Source organism: Hyperoodon ampullatus (assembly GCF_949752795.1).
Source record: "Hyperoodon ampullatus genome assembly, chromosome: 13".
In the NCBI taxonomy this organism is placed as follows: Eukaryota; Metazoa; Chordata; class Mammalia; order Artiodactyla; family Ziphiidae; genus Hyperoodon; species Hyperoodon ampullatus.
In genome coordinates this window covers 29,656,312-29,678,047 of record NC_136926.1, presented here as the reverse complement: position 1 = coordinate 29,678,047, position 21,736 = coordinate 29,656,312, and the positions used below count along the sequence as shown (strand labels likewise).

The following is a 21,736-nucleotide window of genomic DNA, read 5'->3' as shown; positions in this document are numbered from 1 at the left end:
CCCAAGAGAATTGAAAACATACATCCACATAAAAATGTGTACATGAATGTTCACAGCAGCATTATCCACAACAGCCAAAAAGTGCAAACAATGCAAATGTCCATGAGAGGATAATTGGATGAGCAGACGTGGTCTGGCCACACAATGGGATCTTATTTAGCCATAAAAGGGAACGAAGCACCAACACATGGTACAACATGGATGAACCTTGAAAACGTGAGGCTCAGTGAAAGAAGCCAGACATAAAGGCCACATATCGAATGAGTCCAGTTGTATGAAATGCCTGGAACAGGCAAATTCATAGAGACAGGAAGTGGATTAGTGGTTGCCAGGGGCTGGGGGAGGGGGAAATTGAGAGTGACTGTTAAAGGGTACAGGGTTTCTTTTGGGGATAATGAGAATGTTCTGGAACTGAATTGTAGTGATGGTTCTAAATATACTAAAACCCACTGACTTGTGTACTTCAAAATGGTGAGGTTTATGTTATGTGGATTATATCTCAATTTAAAAAAAGAAATATTACCGGGGAGGGAAGGGTCCAGGGCAGGACAAGCAATGGCACCACCAGTCAGTCTTGGTGAGGACTCGTGAGAGCAGAAGTCCTGCCTCCTCTCGGTCTTCTTCCCAACAATAGGTTCAAGTCTAAGCAAGCATTTTAAGGGCCGCTTCTTCGTACCCGCCGCCCCCTCTCCAGGCCGCGACACACGGGCGCACGTGGAGCTCCCAAGTTATAAATCACCTTTCATATAAAAATGAGAAAGTCTGCTCAGGTCTGTGTGTGCTACCTGGCATGCAAGGCGCGGACACTTGCTAAGGCTCCTTCAGGAAAGGGGGGATTTGTTCTGAGTCTCTCAGAGCCACTAAAGCCCGAGACATCACAACCTCTCTGTCCCTCTCTGCTGACCCGTGGGGCCATCCCATAACCCTCAGGCCAGGGCCCAGAGGAAACAGGGCAGATGGGTTTGCTCCAGCCAGGCAGCCTTGTCCCTGGTCACCCCGGCCAGCGGCCACCTCTGCATCCCCAAGCAGGGCTGCGGCAGGCGGGGTGGGCACTGCACCATCCAATACCAGGACCAGCCTGGCTGGAGGAGCGTGGGAACAATCATTATTATGAACTTCAAGGGTTGTACATTTGGTAAAAATGAGTGTCTTTGCAGCATCAAGCAAGCTGAGCAAATTAGCAGAGATTATATTTCATACAGAGGTCCCCAGTTCCCACTGTGAAAATTAAAAACAATCTCTACTGCATTATCCCCCAAAACGCGTTTCCTTTAAGTGCTAATAATAAGTGATTATGTAGCCATGGAAACAGCTATTTTGGGAGAAAGGAAATCAGGGAAAATCGGATTTTATTTATTTATTTATTTATTTATTTATTTATTTTTGGCTGCGTTGGGTTCTTGGTTGCTGCACGCAGGCTTTCTCTAGTTGGGGAGAGCGGGGGCTACTCTTTGTTGTGGTGCACGGACTTCTCATTGCGGTGACTTCTCTTTGTTGCGGAGCATGGGCTCTAGGGCGCGTGGGCTTCAGTAGCTATGGCATGTGGGCTCAGTAGTTGTGGCTTGCGGGCTCAGTAGTTGTGACTCACGGGCTCAGTAGTTGTGGCTCGTGGGCTTAGTTGCTCCACAGCATGTGATATACCCAGACCAGGACTCAAACCTGTGTCCCGTGCATTAGCAGGCGGGGATTCTTAACCACTGAGCCACCAGGGAAGTCCCTGGAAAATTGGATCTTTAGAACAGGTTTATAAAATCATACTCTGCTTAATCTAACTTGAAACTCTACAGCTTGGAGTGTATGTAGGTTCTCACGCTTTGCACACATGTGTTTACGTGATACTCACCTTTCATATACATCCATTTACATAATTGGTTTTAGAACACTCTGGAAAGGAGAGAATATCCCCCCCAAAAGAAAAGAGCAGTGAGAAAGGTGTAGTGATTTCCCACGTGTGCCCTTTGCCGTCTGGCAGGAGCCCATGGGGACCCCGTTTGTCCCCTCCACCCCAGCCTGGATCTCAGGGCTTGCAAGTCCTTGAATGTGAGCTTTCAGGACAATCTGGAAATTATTCACAAAAATGAAGTTTCAACTTCAAAGTGGATTTTTAGGTCATTGTAAAATAAACTATAATTTTAAATATGCATGTTACTATATAGTGTTAACTCACTAAATATCCAATCAATTACCTGAGTGCTTCTGAACCCTTGTTTTGACCTTCATTTCAGCCAAGTTTATTTTCAGATTCATTTTCTAGAGCTGTAGCATTGGAAGTGCTCCTGTTTATGGGCAGTAATGTTTTTAAGTATGAAGAATAAATCACATGCAACTATCTCAGTATAAGTGGGTCAGCCTGGTTCTCCTCTGCCCTCTTCGGAAACTTCACCCTGAGAAGCAGCTTCTGAGAGGGTCCTGAGGGTGGGAACCTGCACTTCCCTCGTGGGTCCTCTTTGCTCCCACTGTGACCACACTCTGACACCAGATGTGTTACACCAGCCGGGTGTCCCACCGTTTAACTCAGTTCTGACACTCTCTACCCGGAGATCCTCAGGCCCCACAGGGTAAGGGCTCAGGCCACGAGACGCCCCACTTCAGGTGCCAATCACGACGAGGTCCCCAGGGGACCCCCCACGTCTGTCCCACCTGACTGCAGATCGGAGGTGCCCATGTCCTCCTCCACCTCGGATTCAGTTTTCTGCTAGAACAGCTCACAGAATTCAGGAAAACGCCTACTTAACGTTTACCGGTTTATTAAAAGATATGATAAAGGACACAGGTGAACATCCAGATGAAGAGGTCCCCAGGGCAAGGCCTGGGAGGGTCCTGAGGGTAGGAGCTTCTGTTCTGCGGAGTTGGGGGTCCCCCCTCCCAGCACATGGGTGTGTCCACAGCAGGGGAGCTCTCCAGGCCCCATGCTGCTGGGTTTGCTGTGGAGGGCTTCCCTGGTGGCGCAGTGGTTGAGAGTCCGCCTGCTGATGCAGGGGACACGGGTTTGTGCCCCGGTCCGGGAGGATCCCACATGCCGCGGAACGGTGGGGCCCGTAAGCCATGGCCGCTGAGCCTGCGCGTCCGGAGCCTGTGCTCCGCGACGGGAGAGGCCACAGCAGTGAGAGGCCTGCATACCGCAAAAAAAAAAAAAAAAAAGTGGTGAACGATTGCTTCACAGAAGTGAATGCTTCTGACCCTATAAAAGGATCTCTGTCTCACCTGTGTGCTTGAGCTGGCAGTACAGTTGTGCTGCTGAAAGAAAAGGGAAGAGGAGGAATAGAAAAATAAAAATACTGATTCAAAATACGATTCCCATACTGAAAAGATGTGTTGATATCTCTAAAAAATATCTTTATGGAAACTGGCAGGTAATTTTATAAGAAGTTATTTCCATAGGATTTTGAGCTGTTCTTCTCCACACAGTGCCCGACACAGTAACATCTCATTAAATATTTGTTGAATGAATAAGTAAATCTAATCAGGTATTTTAAACTCTCCATTATGGATTGGTCAGTGGGCCACTGCTGGCTGTTCCCCACCATGCCTGGAACAAAGCCCAGCACATAGTAGGTGTTCAGAAAGCAACTGTTACATGAATGGACTTTTACATTTTAACTGTTCATTCTCGTTTGTACAGAATTCATCTTTCTCTAAAACTCAGATAAAGGCACAATATCTGTTCATAGCAGCGTTATTCAAAATAGCCAGAAAGTGGAAATAACGCAAATGTCCATCATACGATGAAAGGAGAAACAAATGTGGTCTAATCAGACAATGACTGTTGTTCAGCCTTGACAGGACGAAAGGCTGGTTCCGGTTTTCACATGGCCTCCTTTCGAGCAGAAGCATTCACTTCTGCTCAGAGAAAACGGGCTGCTCTAGTAAATAGTACATTCCACAAGGACTTCCCTCCTTCCAGTAAACAGTGAGCATGTGTTCACACTGTCAAGAAATGTAATTACAGCCTTTCAAGTATGATTCAGGGAGTGAGGAAGCTGCCCTTTGGTAATTTCACATCAAAGAAAGCTTTCAAAAAAGGAAGTAAAACCGTCCTTTCTTACACCAAGTTCCATTGATCACATAATAATTAGACTCCATGATACCAATAGAAAGCTACCTTTCAAATACAAGCTTCATTCTGTTCTTATATTAACTTACTAAGCACAGATGGAATTCCCGTGTGCTCGCTAACAGTTTTATCCACGTGATCACAGTTAAGTGCTTGGAACTCAGTGTTTCCCATCCTGTTCTCCATCGATGTGAACCTCGAGGGCCGGGCATTGTTTCTGAGGAGAAGGAATGAAGGATTCCTCATGCCAGCTACGGGGGCTCAGAAAGAAGTCACTTTGCCGTGACTCTCTGTTAAGATGTATGCAGTAACTAAATATATCTTCTTTTTTTTTTTTTTTTTTTTTTTTTTTTTTTGCGGTACGCAGGCCTCTCCCGTTGCGGAGCACAGGCTCTGGACACGCAGGCTCAGCGGCCATGGCTCACGGGCTCAGCCGCTCTGCGGCATGTGGGATCTTCCCGGACCAGGGCACGAACCCGTGTCCCCTGCATCGGCAGGCGGACTCTCAACCACTGCGCCACCAGGGAAGCCCATATCTTCTTTTTTTTTTATACATTTATTTTAGGCTGCGTTGGGTCTTCGTTGCTGCACGCAGGCTTTCTCTAGTTGCAGCGAGCGGGGGCTACTCTTCGTTGTGGGCGCTGGTTTCTCATTGCGGTGGCTTCTCTTTACTGTGGAGCACGGGCTCTAGGTGTGCGGGCTTCAGTAGTTGTGGCACACAGGCTCAGTAGTTGTAGCTCGTGCATGGGCTTAGTTGCTCCGCGGCATATGGGATCTTCCCGGACCAGGGATCGAACCCATGCCCCTGCATTGACAGGCTGACTCTTAACCACTGCACCACCAGGGAAAACCCAATATATCCTCTTCTAAAACTGACAAGACTTACATCATTTTTCCAAGAAAGGATACATTTTATAATCCTCAATTGACCATGTTTAACGACATCTCAGATCCCTTCTAAAATGAGAAATTTGGCGTGAAGTGAGCACAGATTGGAGGGCCCGTTTCTCACTGCGGTTCTTCCTCTGATACATGGTGTGCTGGTGTGGCACAGTGGTGTATCTGGTCTCTGACGACAGGGTGGCCCTGGGCCCCCACAAGGCTGTCTGCATCAGGAAGCCCTCAGTTGACCCCCTGCTTCTCAGGCTGGCCTACCCTCGGTCAGCTGCCTCTTCAGGACCTGGGAGGTGGTGGGACCTGCGTCCCGGAGCTGTGACAGGCACACGACACGGTGGACACCACCTGTGCTATTACCTTGCTTTATTTCACGTGAAAGACATTGAAGAATTTGCAGTACTTCCCCCATTCGTGTAAGCTGAAATTCAGGGAGCTCTGAACTCTCTTTTAACCCCTAAACTGCTCTGAAAATACATTTTCTCTCTCCCGCAGTATGCTAGAGTTTACTGTTAAGTATTGTTTTCCAGATGTTAACCCTGGCTGGGATTTATTATATTTAGGACACAGTTAAACATGCCTCAAGGCAGCCTAGTGGTTCCTGGAATAGAAATATCTGCTAGAACCTAGCCTCACTAGGCAGATTTATCAGGGAAGCTCCTCCAGCACCTCTGTGCCCCAGTTGTGGCGACCCTTCCAAAAAAACAAATGCGGGGGAAATGCACCCCTCTGCTTTGTGGAACAGTATAAATGCATCATGTGTGTGGATTACTTACCTGTCCCCACCTCCCACCCCCGCCATACATCCCGAGCCTCGAGCCAGGCAGTACTTGTGGAAACAGGTGTGAGCTGGAAGAGTCCGCCCCAAGTCCACCAAATAGTAGAATAAGAAAGCATAGCCAGTATATTTTAGTTCAGATACCTTGTATCTGATGACTTAGTTCAAAACCATTTTAAAGCTGACACTGCTTTTAAAAATACCTACCTTTGGCCTCCTTCAGACCACAAGTGTTCACTGTCTCAGAGAAACTGAAGGCTATCATAGTAATTATAGTAATGTAGAAGTGTTAACAAGTATCCGGCTTTTTTAACAGGATTTTTCACGTTTTAAATATAAGTTTTAAGTTATTTCTAGTAGGATTCATTGTGTTAGGTTATAGTGGAGTTCTCATCCTGTTTTGCTTCCTAACTAAAGATATCAGCTTAAACTAACAAAACCTTTATGTTTTGGCTCAACAGCTTAATTGCAGCTCCTCCTTGAACAAAAGAAATTGCGAGCTTGGGCACTAATGGCCCGGGACTCCTTCCTTTATGTGGACAGTGTGGGTTAAACTAGACCTGAAGGGACTTTAAGTGGTTCTCAGAGTACATGGCTGTCAGCACTGTCCTCTGTTCTGTGGCCATGGGTATTTTAAATCACATGACCCACTTAAGCTTAATTTAACTGTGATAGGATGCTACTTAAAAGCTGTGTCTCGGGATGGGTCAGATACAGCACTGATTAAGGATGTGGGTGTATCAGCTGCACACACGGGTACCAGGAGCGGCAATGAGGGGCCCAGGGTTGGGTTCCGACACTCAACCCCACCAAGCCCTGAGGACGCTCTGCTTCTAATGTTTCCATTATTCCCAGAAGGAGCTGCCAGAGCAGGCCTAGACAGGGCTGTGATGTGCAGCAGATTTACTGCCCAGGGTGCACAGTAGCTGTTTTTAACGTACGGCTTGTAAGCTGAATGTTCAAGTTTAAGGGAAAAAAAACTTATGTGAGAACCGTCAGCCTCCAGGCTCCTGGAGAGAGGTCCCCTCTGCAGCCCGGCTGGACCAGCGAGCAGTCCTGTCCACCTGCCCCGGACCTGTGGTCCTGAAATCCCTTCCCACCCAGAGCAGTGGCCGCAAGTTGACCTACTTCCCATCAGGCAGCCAGGCAGCTGTTAGGTACTGCAACACGTTTCTCTGCAGGGAATAAGCTTTTCTTAAAAGTAAAGAAGTAGCAGAATAAAGATTCCCAGTGACGAATGGAAAGAGTGGTGGGAAGAGGCGTGCAGGCACATGTCCCAGACTGTGAAATATTTCAGGTCTTTGTTTTCCGACCACAGTTCCTTACTCTCTGCTTATGTTCATCTGTCCCTTTGAGGCAGGAGGAGGAGATTTTCTCACCAAAGGAGATTTTCTTCCTACAAACTTTTGTATATGGAGGAGTAACATAAAGATAGACACAGTCCGCCTTCTCCCTTTTGCTGAATCTTCTCTGCGTGTTCCACACGAGATCTGGCAACATCCATCACAAATTGCCAGGAGAAAAACAATTTAAACAGTACATTTTTTTCTCTAAGTAAATCTTAAAACGAATCTCTACAGATTGTTTTAGGGATTTTTTTAATGGAATTATGCCGTGTGTACCATTTTGGTCTGTTCCTTTTGCTCCAGTTAAGTTTTTAGGATGTATTCATGCTTTGAGTACGGGTGTAGCTATTTATTTTCATTGCTATGTAGTATTCGATTGTAAAAATCTGCCACAATTCGTATCTCTGTTCTGTTCACAGTTACATTGTTTGCAGGTTTAGGTCATGACATCTTGTTTTGTACCCAGGGCACACATGCAAGCGTTTCTCTGGGGTGGATCATTGCAAGCAGAACTGGTGCTCATGGGGGTGCACTTTTTAACTTTATTAGATAAAAAAGAGAGGTTATATCTACTGACACTCCCACCGGTAGTGTATGAGAGTCTTCACTGTTTCACATCTTGGCCAAAACACACTATTTTGAGCCTTTGCCTGAATTATTTGAATTCAGGGATTTTTTTTTAATTTAATAATTTTGAGCAGCCTCCCCCGGTTCCAGGACCTGATGAAGGCACGACTGTTAGATCCTAGGTCCTCCCTTTCCAGTGTTACAAATGAGGAAACTGAGGCCCGTAGAAGTGAGCTGGTCTACACTGGATCACACGAGGAATCACCCAGCTTTACCAGAAGGGACCAGCGCCTGGTGCCCTGACTCCCAGTCAGGGTCACACCCAGGCCTCCCCCTCTTGCTTTCACATTGCTCTTTTGTTGGGAAAGTCCAAAATCGTCCTAAAATAAGACCAAACTGAAGAGAATCTGGAGTCATGTTTTAACAAAACTCAAGCGGGGAAATTAATATTTAGAGACTTAAAAAAAAAGAATTACTGCTATTGCTGTTTTCTGAATCAGATTGTTCTTTATTGCAAAGAGGACCGGGAAGGTGTGTGGAGGCTCCTTCTGTGAACGGCTGGGCGCAGTAGGGATTGCTTTCCTCTGCACCAAGGGAAATCCCGGAAGTCTTTAGAGCCTAGAGTGTTGAGGTTTCATTTTCAGCCTGTCGTCAGATCAGTAAGGTGTTCAGCATAGAGCAGGAGAATCCCTGTGTCCGTGTGATTAGGCCATCAGGACAGGGGGACTCAGGCTGTGCTGCCACCATGAGGACCACTGACCGGGCGTTTCCCAGCTGCACCTGTGCGGGGCATCGCGGCAGTCCACTCAGGGGCGACTTTTCTGTTTCCTTCTAACGCTTTCTTGTTTTTGTTTTCAACCTGGACATTATGTTAATATAATTTGAGGGACAATGGCTTTGCGATTTCCCAAGGTTTGAGGAGTCTCGGAGTCTCACATTATGGCTGTGGTCCTAAATGAATAGTGAGGAAAATTATATATGTAATACATGCAGTGGTGTATGTCATGCGCTCCTGGAAATGGTCACCAAGGGGGTATGTGCCCAGTGCCGGGTCCTTCGCCTGTAGTCATATGTTCAGCAGAAACACACTGAGCTTCCGTGTGTCCCTGAGGGTGACTGGTACCTGGTGCCAAGCAGTGAACTTTCAAAAGCAGGTGGTTCCAGATGATTCCTAAGAATCTGACCTGAACAGCTGGGTGCATGGAAGTGCCCTTTAGCAGGAGGAGCAGGTTTGGGGGGAAGGACTGAGCAGTCAGTGGGAGGACTTGCCAACGGCCTTGCACCCCCAGCTCTCCAGGGTCAGCAGGTCGTTGGGACATTGGGCTCAGAAGGAAGCTGGCTCTAGGAAAGTGACCATGAGAGCTTCAGCCTGGGTCATACTGAGCACAGTGGGGTGGCTGGGGTGTCAGAGAAGAAAGCAGAGGGCCGGGCCTGGGAAGCAGGGCCCACGGCAAGGTCAGCCTCCCCTCGGCATCCAGTCTGCCCAGACCTCTGGAGTCCTCAGCTGGAGTCTGGAGTCCAGGCTGCCCAGCAACCAGAGGAGACCCGCCTCGGGCAGCAAGCGTAGCCTCAGGGGCTGTCAACTTCTCTGAGCAGCCCTCCTTAGCTCCTGTTAACCTCGTGGTCAGTCCAGTCCTCAGCTGTCTCAGAACAACTCCTGCTGCATCAACCTCTTCCTTTAAGTAGAAATGATAACTCCACTGGATCCCATGTTAACTTACTGCATCCCCCATTGTTTCTTACTTGTCCCACTGCAGCCCTGGAATCCCATTCCTCACACTCAGCAGCTGTGGACCCAGCCAGTGGCTTAGCGTGCTGTGCTTCAGTTCCCTGGCCTGTAGGATGGAGGTGTTAACAGCGTCTACCTCCTAGGGTTTGTGAGGATGACATGGGTCAATTCATGCAAACTGGCCAGAACAACCCAGCACATCAGGACTTAATATGTTAGTTGTCATTATCCTCATAATCTGTCAAGGTTTCTCATGCTTATATTCCAAACCCTGTCACCTAATGGAACAGGCCATGGGTAATGGTCAAGGAACTGGCTTGCTGACTGCAAGGGACCCAAAAGAAAGGGCGGGGGTGGGGGGGAAAGTGGGTGAGCAGTGGAGGGGGTGGGGCCCTCTAAGCCCCACTTTAAACAGATTTCTTCCCTTTATTGGTCTTTTATATTCTGTTTCTAGGAATGTCTCATGTGAAGCAAGAGTTCTGCTTTAGGGAAAAATAATAATCTTGGCTAAGCTGCTGACGAGGGTAACGTCTTAGCCCCTCTCAGCCACAGTTCAACTCAGCAAAACCTTACTGGGTTCAGTGCCTGCTGTTTGCAGAGCGTGTGCTGGGTTCCACGGGGTTGGGGGGGGGAGGAATAAGACTGTTCTCTGCCTCCATGCAGTTCGTAATATAATAGGTACCCGGACCCCGTGCCAGGCAGTCTGACATGTGTGCTGTGCGGGGTAAGGGGACAGGATCACAACAGGCAGAGATGCGACGGCTAGAAGCCCAGGGAGTGGGGACAGTGTCCGGAGGACCATCCCTCCTCATCCACACTGACCAAGTGACACAAATGGTGTTCAGCCTCCAAGCTCAGTCTGGCTTGACTGCGTGGGGAGGGAAAGAAAAGGGAGGGTGGGGACCGTGTTCGCCGCGTGCCTTTCTGCTCAGGTTTTGGAGCAAGAGAGTGATATAACCAGAGCTGGGTTTTAGGAAAATGCATGTGCAACAGCACCACTGGCAAACTATCACACGAGGCCCAAAGGGATGGTGAGACTTTGGATTAAAACTTTCTCAAACAGAATTACTCTCAGAGTTCATTTTCAGCCTAGCTCCTTAGGGCAGGTGGGGCCCTGCTATGTTGTTATTGCTGTACGGGAGGAATCTTCCTAAAAGAAAAAAGCCACAGCACAGTCTGCTGCCATCTGAAAGCCTGCACTTCTAAAGGGTATAATACATAGTGACAGTTTTGATCTACGCCAGTGGGTGTGGGTCCCAGTACTTCACCATCCTCTGCCTGCATAATTTAAAATGACAGTTTCGTGTCAAAATGAAATGTGAGTGAAGTTCCTTGGATATTTATAAAATATCAAACAGAATCATGTCAGCAAAAGATGGGTCTTTTATTACTAAACCACACAAGGATTTTTGTATGTTTGGAGTTGCTGGCAACTCGTCTACAAGCCGACCTTCAGCCACAGCATAGACGAGGTGGTCCACGGACCAGAAGGTATTTTCACCCACTGCAGTAAAACGATGTCACAGGCTGCAACCAGATTGTCCTCAAAGACCGTGGCGCAGGTCAGTGATACAACTTTTTCTGTTTCGTACTTTTAATTCTTAACGGTCCACGTTCCCCTGAGAAAGTAGAAGTTGCCAGAGCAGATGGAGAAGGCTGAGGTCTACTAACCTCAGGACAGCTTCCTGGTTTCCAACCTCTGGCCGGACACCTCAGGCCACCAAGGTTGGACAGTTTTTATGTGCAGCTCCAGACAGTCCTGTCCGTGCCTACGAAAGTGTGTGGACACGCATTTCCGTGAATTTACTAATGCTTCAGTACTTTAACAACTGGTGCGGGGGAGGGGAACTCGGTGCAGACGGCGAGCGCGGGGGTCAGAGGGGCCGCGGTCAGCGATGCACCATTTGGCCCCCTGGGACCAGGTGTGCCTGGTCCAGGTCCGGGAGCCACGCCCCCTACGCCGTGCGCCCCGCCGGCCCCGCTCCCGGCGCCGAGCGATGACGTCACGGTCTGCGTCGCGTGCGGCAGAAACGGGAAGTGGGACCAAAACAAAGGAGCGGCGGCCGGGAGCGGTCGTTCTTTTCGTACCTCCTCTGGCTTCCACCTCGGCCCCGGCCGCCGACCCCCGGGAGCCGTCCGATCATGTCCAACATGGAGAAACACCTGTTCAACCTAAAGTTCGCGGCCAAAGAACTGGGCAGGAGTGCCAAAAAATGCGACAAGGAGGAAAAGGCCGAAAAGGCCAAGATTAAAAAGGCCATTCAGAAGGGCAACATGGAAGTTGCGAGGATTCACGCCGAGAACGCGATTCGCCAGAAGAACCAGGCGGTGAATTTCCTGAGGATGAGCGCGCGGGTGGACGCGGTGGCCGCCAGGGTCCAGACGGCCGTGACGATGGGCAAGGTGACCAAGTCGATGGCCGGTGTGGTTAAGTCGATGGACGCGACGTTGAAGACCATGAATCTCGAGAAGATCTCCGCCCTGATGGACAAGTTCGAGCACCAGTTCGAGACGCTGGACGTGCAGACGCAGCAGATGGAGGACACGATGAGCAGTACGACGACGCTGACCACTCCCCAGGGCCAGGTGGATATGCTGCTGCAAGAAATGGCAGACGAGGCCGGCCTCGACCTCAACATGGAGCTGCCGCAGGGCCAGACCGGCTCCGTGGGCACGAGCGTGGCCTCGGCCGAGCAGGACGAACTGTCCCAGAGGCTGGCCCGCCTGCGGGACCAAGTGTGACCGCGGAACCCGCTCTCAGGCGTCCCGGCCGCAGCCACCTTCGAAGACGGATACTCTACGCTAGAAACACGGAACCGGCCGGAATGCTGAACTGCTCTTACTCAAGATGCTTCTGCCTTTGGGTTTTACAGTGCTCTCCAGATACACGAAGACGTCCCAGGCCTTCTCCACTCTTAAATGGATTTGAAAGTTCTGTATAGCTTGTTATCATGTGTATTTTTATAGCTGCCTTTTAACAGATCTGCTTAATTTGGTGTATATGAATCTTTCTCAAAAATTTGGTCAAAACTCTAGTTCCCGTGCATTCAGTATTCTGCCCGAATTACCAGAATTGAAGGTTTTCTTTTTAATTTTGTGCAGTCGATAATATCTAGAGTTGAGGGGAGGTGATTACTTAGGTTGATTACAGCGCTATCAACACCTCATTAAGAGATTTATTTCATGGGCAGTGCTATTCTGTGTATCCTTTGTTTATTGTCATCAGATCCAGACTAAAGGTGACTATTCATCTGTTCTCATAACTTACACTAAAATTACTTTACGACTTTCCTGCATAATGTTCAGTTACTGTTTACGTCCTATAAATTTTTCTTATGGTAGTTGTCTTTTATAACTGGAAAAAATGCCATGTAACTTCCATTTATCATAAGAGAAAAGTGTTCATTTATGGTTTTAAGATTTACAAGGTTTAACGTTAGTAAGACAGTTTTTTCCAAGTGAACTTCTCTCTCACGTTTCTAGTTATTTTCCTATTTAATTAGACTTCTTTTAAAGTATGGCAATTAGCACGACAGTCACATTACTCTGACGTTGCCAAAGAACCATTGATTGGTTTGAGAAAGCCCTGGGACTGTGTGTATGTAGGTTTTGTTTTGATTTTAATCAAAAATAGAAATAAAATTAGAACTGCATTTTAGGTTCTAATTATTTGCATTTATTATCTTGTCTTAAGAGCAACAGCTCTTTTAAAACCTCGGAAATACAAGTTGGAGTGTTTGGCTTAGCCATGCAAATCCCTTACACATACATGCAGCCGCCTGGAAGTCTGGGAAGGACAGATGCAGGGTCAGACGGTAGGCTCGACCCTCTCAGGCCAGAGCCCAGATGTGCTGCCTTCCATCTTTCTGGAATGGTGGTGTGTAAAGTAAAAGTGAAAAAGCAGAGCCTGTAGCTACCACTTTCTCAGAACCGCAAAACATGGAGAACAGCAACTTGCTTTTGCCTTGGCGAGCATATTAATCTAAGTTAAACACTTAAGGATATTTTAAATTCCCTCTTCCCTTCACTGGAGAGAATTCAAGTATTTCAGAAAATAATTAAAGGGACTCTTCCAAGCCCTTTGAAAGATTGAGAACCAAGTATTCACTGTTACAACATGTCCTCCTGTATGAATGTGTGTGTATTAAGGGGGAAAAAAAAATGAAGAGTTGTGTGCAGATAAGGACTGACCCTCGTATATAAGTGTCATTATGTCTGACTGGATGTTGTTCCAAAGTCTTCTGTAAGGGACACCTGCCAGTCGTCTGCCCCAAATCCTCTTTCTAGAACTAGTCCCTTTTGGTGTCTCCTCATCCACAAGGTTGCCCAGAGGCAGCTGTGTGTGAGCACAGCATGAGTCCTAACCCCTCTTTAGACTGAAAACATCATTACAACTTAAATAATAGCTTGGTGTTGATCCTTTGGTAAATTGAGGACCCTTTTATAGTGCAGATAATTCCCAACAAAACTAATATATTTTGTGAGATTAAACAATGCTTATATATGCTTGAACTTTCTTAAAATATGTTCATTTCAAAGTATATGAATGTACATTTTTATGAAACAAATATTTTCAAAAGCATACCAGGCCCATGAATTATTTCCTCAGTTTTGCAGTTGATGAAATGCTGGAATATGAACCACAGAAGTTTGTCAAATAAATCATTTTAAACTGCATGTTATTGCATACTTACTGTACATCCTGTTTACAAAGCTATTTAAGGAAAAAGAATTCAGAGGTTGATTTGGTTCAGAAAGCATAGTATTTTTCCAGACTTACCTTTAGCACCTGAATTTGTTTGCATGCATATTTCTAGAAGCCCAAGTTGTTATTTCTTTACTGTAATAGTTTCTTCATGGCAACAAGGTTCTTCCTCATACTGAAACTTGCCTAGGCTAAAGAGAGAATTTCCAAAAGGATCCAGCTCAAACATACCAAGGAAATGGTTCATCTTCCATGCAACTACTAGTATAATTTTTGCTCTTATTTCTCCTTTGTATTTTTCTGCCTTCAAATTCACAGTTTCCAAATGGATTTAGAATAAACTTTTAAGGTTACTTTAGGAACTATTTAGTTTATTTCAGTTCAGATGATAACTGCACTATTGGAGACCTTTCTTACTACAGGTGCTTCTTCCTGAAGGAGCCTTAATGTGTGTGTGCCTTTCAGATGAGGGTGCCATGTGCCCACCCTGCTGTCTTCGATTTGGAAAGGTGCCACCTAAAGTAAGCGCCCATCTGACAACCTTATTCACTGAACGTGATCTCAGGGTCAGCCAGACAACTGCACCTCATTGAGCAGAAGTGAGGCACCTCATGTCCTAGATTCCTCCTCTGCAACAGGCATGACACCCTCTTGGAGGCATTTCCGTAGCCAAAATCCAAAGCTCAGGACCTCGGGTGCTGTTGGCAAAAAGCTGTGAGCCTGTGGTCATTGAACAAACTGATGAGCAGGTCCCCATCTCTTTTTTCTTTTAATCAACTGGTTGGAATGAGACAGTGCCTGCCTGGTGTACCGGGGTTTGTTTTCCCACAACCAGATAGTAGGTTCCATGTGGGGCAGGACCAGTGCATCTCAGTCATGGTTCCTGGGCATCAGGTGGTATACCCAGCTCAGTAGGTGTGAATGCAGATCTCCCTTGGGTGCTGTCACTCGTGACCACGCCCAGAGCTCCCCAGTGACAGCATCACAGTGGGTGCGGGGGCCCTCAGCAGAGCCCAGATGTACCCTCAGGACCACCCTGTCCTCTTCCTTCATCGTGCTTCTCCAAACTGAGGTATTTGCTCCTGCTCTTTAGGGTTTGTACATCCTCCATCCCTCCTGAATGGTGTCAGGACAAACAATTCAGCAGTGTTTGTTGAGAACAGCTGAATACAGTAAAAGATTTAGAGTGAGGTGTGTCAGATGCTGGCTGTCTGGGGCTTCTTTCTAGAAATAAAGACATGCTTCTGCCTTAAACGGTCCTCAGTGGAGTTAGGTAGATAAGGCACAAGCAAAAAGAGGAAAATACACAAGTGTACACAGGTGCGACAGAGTCATCAAGATGAGTAATGTCCCGTGTGTTTTATAACTCAACTTATACAAGGGGGGAAATCACGATGTAAGGTGTGTTCCGAGCTAATCAAATCATGAAACAAACTACATGGAGGATGGGATTATAGTGTCCTAAAACTGGTTTCTTTTTTCTTTTTTTTTTTTTTTTTTTGAAGCAGCACTGGCTTATGACACATAAGTTTCATGTTTACAACATTCTAATTGTGTACACACTACAGCAAGCTTGCCACCAAAAATTTCATTTCCAGCCAGTCGATCCCCTTCACCCATTTCCCCCTCCCCCTGCCTCTCCCCCTCTGGTAACCACTACTCTGTTCTGTGTATCTACGTGTTTGTTTTTATTTGGTTTGGCCTGTTCATTTATTTTGGGGTTTTGTTTGATTGTTTTTTTTATAGTCCACGCATGAGTGAAATCATACTGTATTTTCTTTCACCATCTGCCTTACTTCACTTAGCATAATACCCTCAAGGTCCATCTGTGTTGTCACAAATGGCAAGATTTCCTTCTTTGTGTGGTTGAATAATATTCCTCTGTGTGTGTGTGTGTGTGTGTGTGTATATATGTATATATATATATATATATATCTCATATCTTCTTTATCCATTCATCTGTCGATGGACACTTAAGGTTGTTTCCATATCTCAGCTATCGTAAGTAATGCTGCTATAAACATTGGGGTGCAGATATTCTGGAATTAGTGTTTCTATTTTCTTTGGATAAATACCTAGGAGTGGAATTGTGGGTCAATAAGTAGTTGTTCTGTTTTTAATTTTTTGAGGAGTATCCATACTGTTTTCCACAGTGGCTGCACCAATTTACATTCCCATCAACAGTGTACAAGGGCTCCCTTTTCTCCACACCCTCACCAACACTTGTTATTACTTGCCTTTGATAACAGCCATCCTAACAGGTGTGAGGTGATAATCTCATTGTGGTTTTTTGGATGGTTAGCAGTGGTGAGCATCTTTTCATGTGCCTGTTGGCCACCTGTATGTCTTCTTTGGAAAAATGTCTCTTCAGCACTTCTGCCCATTTTTAAATCATGTTGTTTTTTTGTTATTGAGTCATGTGAGTTCTTTATATAGTGTGGATATTAACCCCTTATCAGATATATGATTTACAAATACCTTCTCCCAGTTGGTAGGTTGTCTTCTTGTTTTGTTGCTGGTTTCCTTTGCTGTGCAGAATCTTTTTAGCTTGATGCAGTCCCATTTGTTTATTTTTGCTTTTGTTTCCCTTGCCTGAGGAGACATATCTAGAAAGATACTGCTAGGACCAATGTCAAGGAGCATACTGCCTATGTTTTCTTCTAGGAATTCTATGGTTTCAGGTCTTGCATTCAAGTCTTTAATCCATTTTGAGTTTGATTTTTATGTAGGGTGTGAGGTAGTGGTCCAGTGTGATTATTTTCCATGTAGCTGTCCAGCTTCCCCAACACCAGTTATGGAAGAGACCATCCTTTCTCCACTGTATGTTCTTTGCTCCTTTGCCATAAATCAGTTGTCCATATGTGTGTGGGTTTGTTTCTGGGCTCTCAATTCTGTTCCATAGAATTGGCTTCTTAGAAGAGGTTGGGTTCAATCTGAGGCTTCAAAGAAAAAAAAGTGGGGATTACACAAAGGTCTGAAAAGCCAAAAACTACATGGGGATTTGACTGGAGTGGAGGGTTTGACATCAAGAAGAACAAGGAAGAGATGGGATGCATTGCAAAGGGCTCAGATGCCAGATTCAGGGTGGACTTCACTCTGAGGGCGGGAACAGGATGTGAGTCAGCAGGTGTGCCATCCAGGTGACAGGAGAGGACAGGCCAGGGCAGGGGTGGAAAAGGCATGATGCTTCTCAGACATCCAAGGGCACGTGGGCCACTCATCCACCCCGGCTCTGGCTCAGCCGCAATCCCGATGCCCGGGCTCTGGTCCGAGGACCGCCTCTGACGTGGCCTGGATCTCAGCCCTGCTGCGCATTAGATCAGGCTGATGCTCTGTCACTACTGCTAACATTTTCCTCCAGTATTTTTTACATCAAATTTTTTACATCATCATGAAGTGAATTTCAGTAAGACACTGAGAAAAGGGTTTTACTTGTGTCGATTTAAGAAAATGCACAACATGAGAGTTGCGAGTTGTTTTATTTGGGGCAAAATGAGGACTACAGCCCGGGAGACAGCATCCCAGATAGCTCTGAGAAACTGCTCCAAAGAGGCGGGGGGGAAGGTCAGTATATATGTGATTTTGGTGAAAGGGGAATACATGCAACTGAGCACATACTATTTTGCAGAAGGTTTCTGCTAGTCACGAGGAGCAGTCGTCACCATGAAGGATTTTAGTGCTTTTCTAGATATGAACAGATACAAGAATTGGGCTCATAAAATCGGCTTCTGAAAACATCTAACTCTCTGAAGACCTGTTCTGCCAGTTTTTCCTGGAGGACAGAGTGCCTCATTTTTGCTGTCCACCAGAACTCCTTTCAGGGGGTGTTGAAAGTCAGCAGCTGCAGCAGCACAAGAGTTAATCCTTGTAGAGGTAGATGGCAAGTGCCAATGGAAAATGCCAATTTGTAGTTGACACTTGGCTTGACACAGCTCCGACTTGCTGCATTTTTCATAAAAGAAATCATTTTAATTAAATGTCGATGGTGCTTTTCCTGAGATCCAGTTGTTCAAAGGCATATAACAGGATAGCTTCATCTTTTCACCATTCCTCCTCAACCCCCGCCCCTGGCCCACAAGAACCCTGCAGTTTCGAGTTACTGGGGTGGCAGACAGATGAGAAATGAACAGTGAATTGCTGTTTCGTGCCAATGTCAAGCAGGGGGCATCAGACACTTCTGTAAACACAAATATCCTCAGCTGTAGCAGGAAACAGTGAAGAGCAATCAAAGTAAATTGCTTTTTAACTGCTTTTCTTAAAGTGACCATAAGGGTGGGGGTGGGGGTGACATTTCTTTTTAATATTTATTTATTTACTTATTTATTTGGCTGCACCCGGTCTTAGTTGCGGCATGTGGGCTCTAGTTCCCCAACCAGGGATCAAACCCAGGCCCCTGCAGTGGGAGCACAGAGTCTTAACCACTGGACCACCGGGGAAGTCCGGGGGGCAACTTTCTATAATTGTATTTTGTTATTGTCCTATGACTCTTTATCTAGTGGGAGTGAATGGTCTACAAGTGGAATTCTTAGCTCTTGTTAATTTTTTGGCATAACACGCAGTGGCGTATTTAGGGAGACAACCTTTTAAATTTTAGTCATACAAAATTCTGTGCATGATTTGGAAGATCCTTTTAAAACTCCTCTCTCTATATATTATCTTAAGAGCCCCATTTTGAAGAAGTCCTACTACAACATGTGGGAAATACACCAGTTGAACCAAAGATTAAGTCAAAAGTCTGGCAGAAATCAACTGCTAGCCTTTACTCCTTAGAGAGGCTCTCAAATGTCCAGGGAAACATTCACATCCGGGGAATTTTCACATTTTACTTCCATTGCACAAACTTGAAATCCATGAACTCAGAGGACTATTCACCAACAGTACCAATTCAGAAGATGCTCTGGGAAATGTTCACTGATGCCGGTCAGGTCTCAGGTGGTTAAGTACCAGAGCTGGAAGGAACCCTGGACACTCACCCCGGGCTCAGGGGTGGGGACAGATGGTATATCTTTCCTTAGTCGCGGTCAGGAAGTGGTCAGGAAGGTACTCCCACGCGTCCTCGGGAAGGCAGTCTCTGATCTTTCAACAACTTCTGATGTCTTTTTTGTTAATAACCACACTTCATTGTTTCTACTTAACCGGTTATTACCATCTGAATAGATTCACCCACCCCCTCCACCCTGTCTGCATCCCGTTTGAAATCGGGTGCCTCCTACCCTCTAACCAGAGCTGAAGCCTTCATATTTGGTTTGATTTTCAGTTCCTTCCAGCCCTTTCGATAGGAGATGATCAGTGTCTGTATCACCTTCTCATATTAGATGTCCCTGCCGAGAGGACAGACCACTTCTGCTTCAAATTATTACATCCATACACAGGGAAGGGGGGCGGCTCATGTCCCCACCGGAGCCCCCAGGTTTCTGGGCTGTAGTCCAGAGTCCCTCCCCACCTCGACAGACACCCCTCCCTCTTTATCACAGACTCAAGTCTTCTTGCCCCTTTCCTCTCCTGCTAGATGGTCGGGGTGGACTTTGAGGTGCCCTCCACTCCACCAAATGCAAGGCCGGCAAGGACTGGGCCAGAGTGCACTGTGGTTTTCAAACCAGACTCAGCTCTCAGGGGTCCCCTCCTGTGGCTCCTCCGGGGTCTTCTGCACTCCCACCTCCTCCTGTGAGCAGCTCAAGGGCCTGCAGTGCTGGCTGGGGAGGGGGGCTGGGTGGAGGTGGGGAGGTGCTCCCCCCTCACCGTGCAGAAGCTCACAGGCACACAGGCTGGGAGGAAGGCCCACCATGACTTTACTCCAGATACAGAACAGTGGACCCCGAGCTGTCCAGGCAGGGACTCCGGCCGAGTCCGCCTGATCCAGGTCACATCCACTCTCCCCAGGGCCGGAGCCCCACCTCAGCCACAGGGACCCCCCAGCTGGAGAGCCCCACCGGCGCACTCAGAGCCCCGCCCGCTCCTCACACACTCTGCTGCCCCCACCCCTCGGGAAGTGGTCCTTTGCTCACTGGTTAACCAGTGCTGTGCCTTCCTGTGTCAGTTGCAGGCTGGGCCTCACAGCCCCCTGCTCACTTCATCCCACAAATATGCAGGGGCTGGGCTGCCCCACAGGCTCTGGGGAAACCCGGCCAACAAGCCAGATCTGCCCTGTGGGTCCCACATTTGGAGGGAGACAGACGATAAACAGAAAGACAAATACATGTAAAACCTGTCAAGGGAGGGTAAAGGCCTGGAGCCCCGCTCCCCCACAGCGACGGATCAGGACCCTCAGGACTCTCATCTGCTGGGGAGACACGTGTCCAGGAAGAATGTGGCAACCTGCTGGCCCGTGGCTGCCCCGTCCCCCTGGACTCGGCCCGCCAGCCCAGAGGCGTCCCCAGAGCAGCCCCAAGCACATCTGGCTTTCTTTTCAGCTTCCTGGAGAGAATTGACAGCGTCAGCCTGGTGGACTACACGCCTACGGACCAGGTAGGTGGGGTTGAGCCGCGACCACCGCCCGAACCGGGGGACACTGGAGGGTCTCTGTACCCTCGGGGCCCAGCCGTGCCCCTCCGGGAGGCTCCCTGCACCCCCCACCCCCAGAGGTCTGAGCTCCTGGTCGTCCCCTGGAGTCCATCCCTCTACGAGGCCGACCCTGGGAGCTCAGTTACCCTGGCCTTGAGCCTGCCCCTGAAGTCTGTTCTCACACTTCTCATCGGGCTCAGAGGGGCCACCACCCTCCACTTCCAGAGTCACTGCGGTGGCCGATTTACGTCCTAATGGATCTGGTGACCAGGAAAGACACCCTGACACCTGACAGGCCAGCAGAGGTGTCAGCCTTGTGAAACTGTATGGCTTTCTCATCATCTTTTACCTTAGAGACTAGAACTGTGAGAGGAGAGAGAGTCTGATCCAGAGCGGCAGCTGGCGGGACAGGCGCCTCTCCCCAGACACTGGCGGGTTGCTGGGGACATGGTGTCAGTAGGGAACACTCAGGAGTGATTACGAGAAGCTTCTAAAGGAAATAAAAGCAGAGCCATCAAGTCTCCAAGACCAAACCAGTACATTAACTGTGACTTTCTCCGGGGAGTGAGACCGAGAGCATTTGTCTGGTTTTTTTTTTTTTTTTTTTTCCCCGCGGTACGCGGGCCTCTCACTGTTGTGGCCTCTCCCGTTGCGGAGCACAGGCTCCGGATGCACAGGCTCAGCGGCCATGGCTTACGGGCCCAGCCGCTCCGCGGCACGTGGGATCCTCCCGGACCGGGGCACGAACCCGTGTCCCCTGCATCGGCAGGCGGACTCTCAACCACTGCACCACCAGGGAAGCCCTTGTCTGAGTTTTTAAGTCCTGTTTCTTTTCCGATGGAGGGAATTGCTGTTTGGGACACTCGCAACCTTTGGCTGCCCCGGGCTGTCCTGAGGACAGGGGTCACTTGTTTGCTTCTCTCTTCTCTGCCTCCAGGACCTCCTCAGGTGCAGAGTTCTGACGTCAGGGATTTTCGAGACACGATTCCAAGTGGACAAAGTCAACTTCCAGTAAGCGTGTGGGCAGGACTCTCCCGCGGGGCCCCCAGGCCTGGGGTCAGGGAAGCAGCCTGGATACCAGGCAATCCCGGGCCTACAGTGCTGCAAACCCACGTGCGTGCCCACAAGCGCAGGTGTCAGTGCAGGGAAGTGAGGCACTGGA

General features: G+C 47.9%; 2 protein-coding genes across 2 annotated transcripts in view; both read left to right on the top strand.

Moving 5' to 3' along the window:
• GNAL (G protein subunit alpha L) overlaps nt 1–21,736 on the top strand; it is a gene marked incomplete at both ends in the record, with an annotated part of 68,262 nt that overhangs the window by 42,999 nt on the left and 3,527 nt on the right. The window contains 2 exons of the mRNA XM_079717622.1: nt 20,484–20,538; nt 21,512–21,585. Of these exons, the coding sequence (XP_079573748.1) occupies nt 20,484–20,538; nt 21,512–21,585 (129 nt within the window). The remainder of the gene's footprint in view (nt 1–20,483; nt 20,539–21,511; nt 21,586–21,736) is intronic.
• On the top strand, nt 11,511–13,021 carry CHMP1B (charged multivesicular body protein 1B; the record flags this gene model as incomplete). The annotated part of the gene is made up of 1 exon (XM_079717437.1): nt 11,511–13,021. The coding sequence occupies one exon, from the start codon at nt 11,511–11,513 to the stop codon at nt 12,108–12,110; it is 600 nt and encodes a 199-aa protein (XP_079573563.1). The 3' UTR covers nt 12,111–13,021.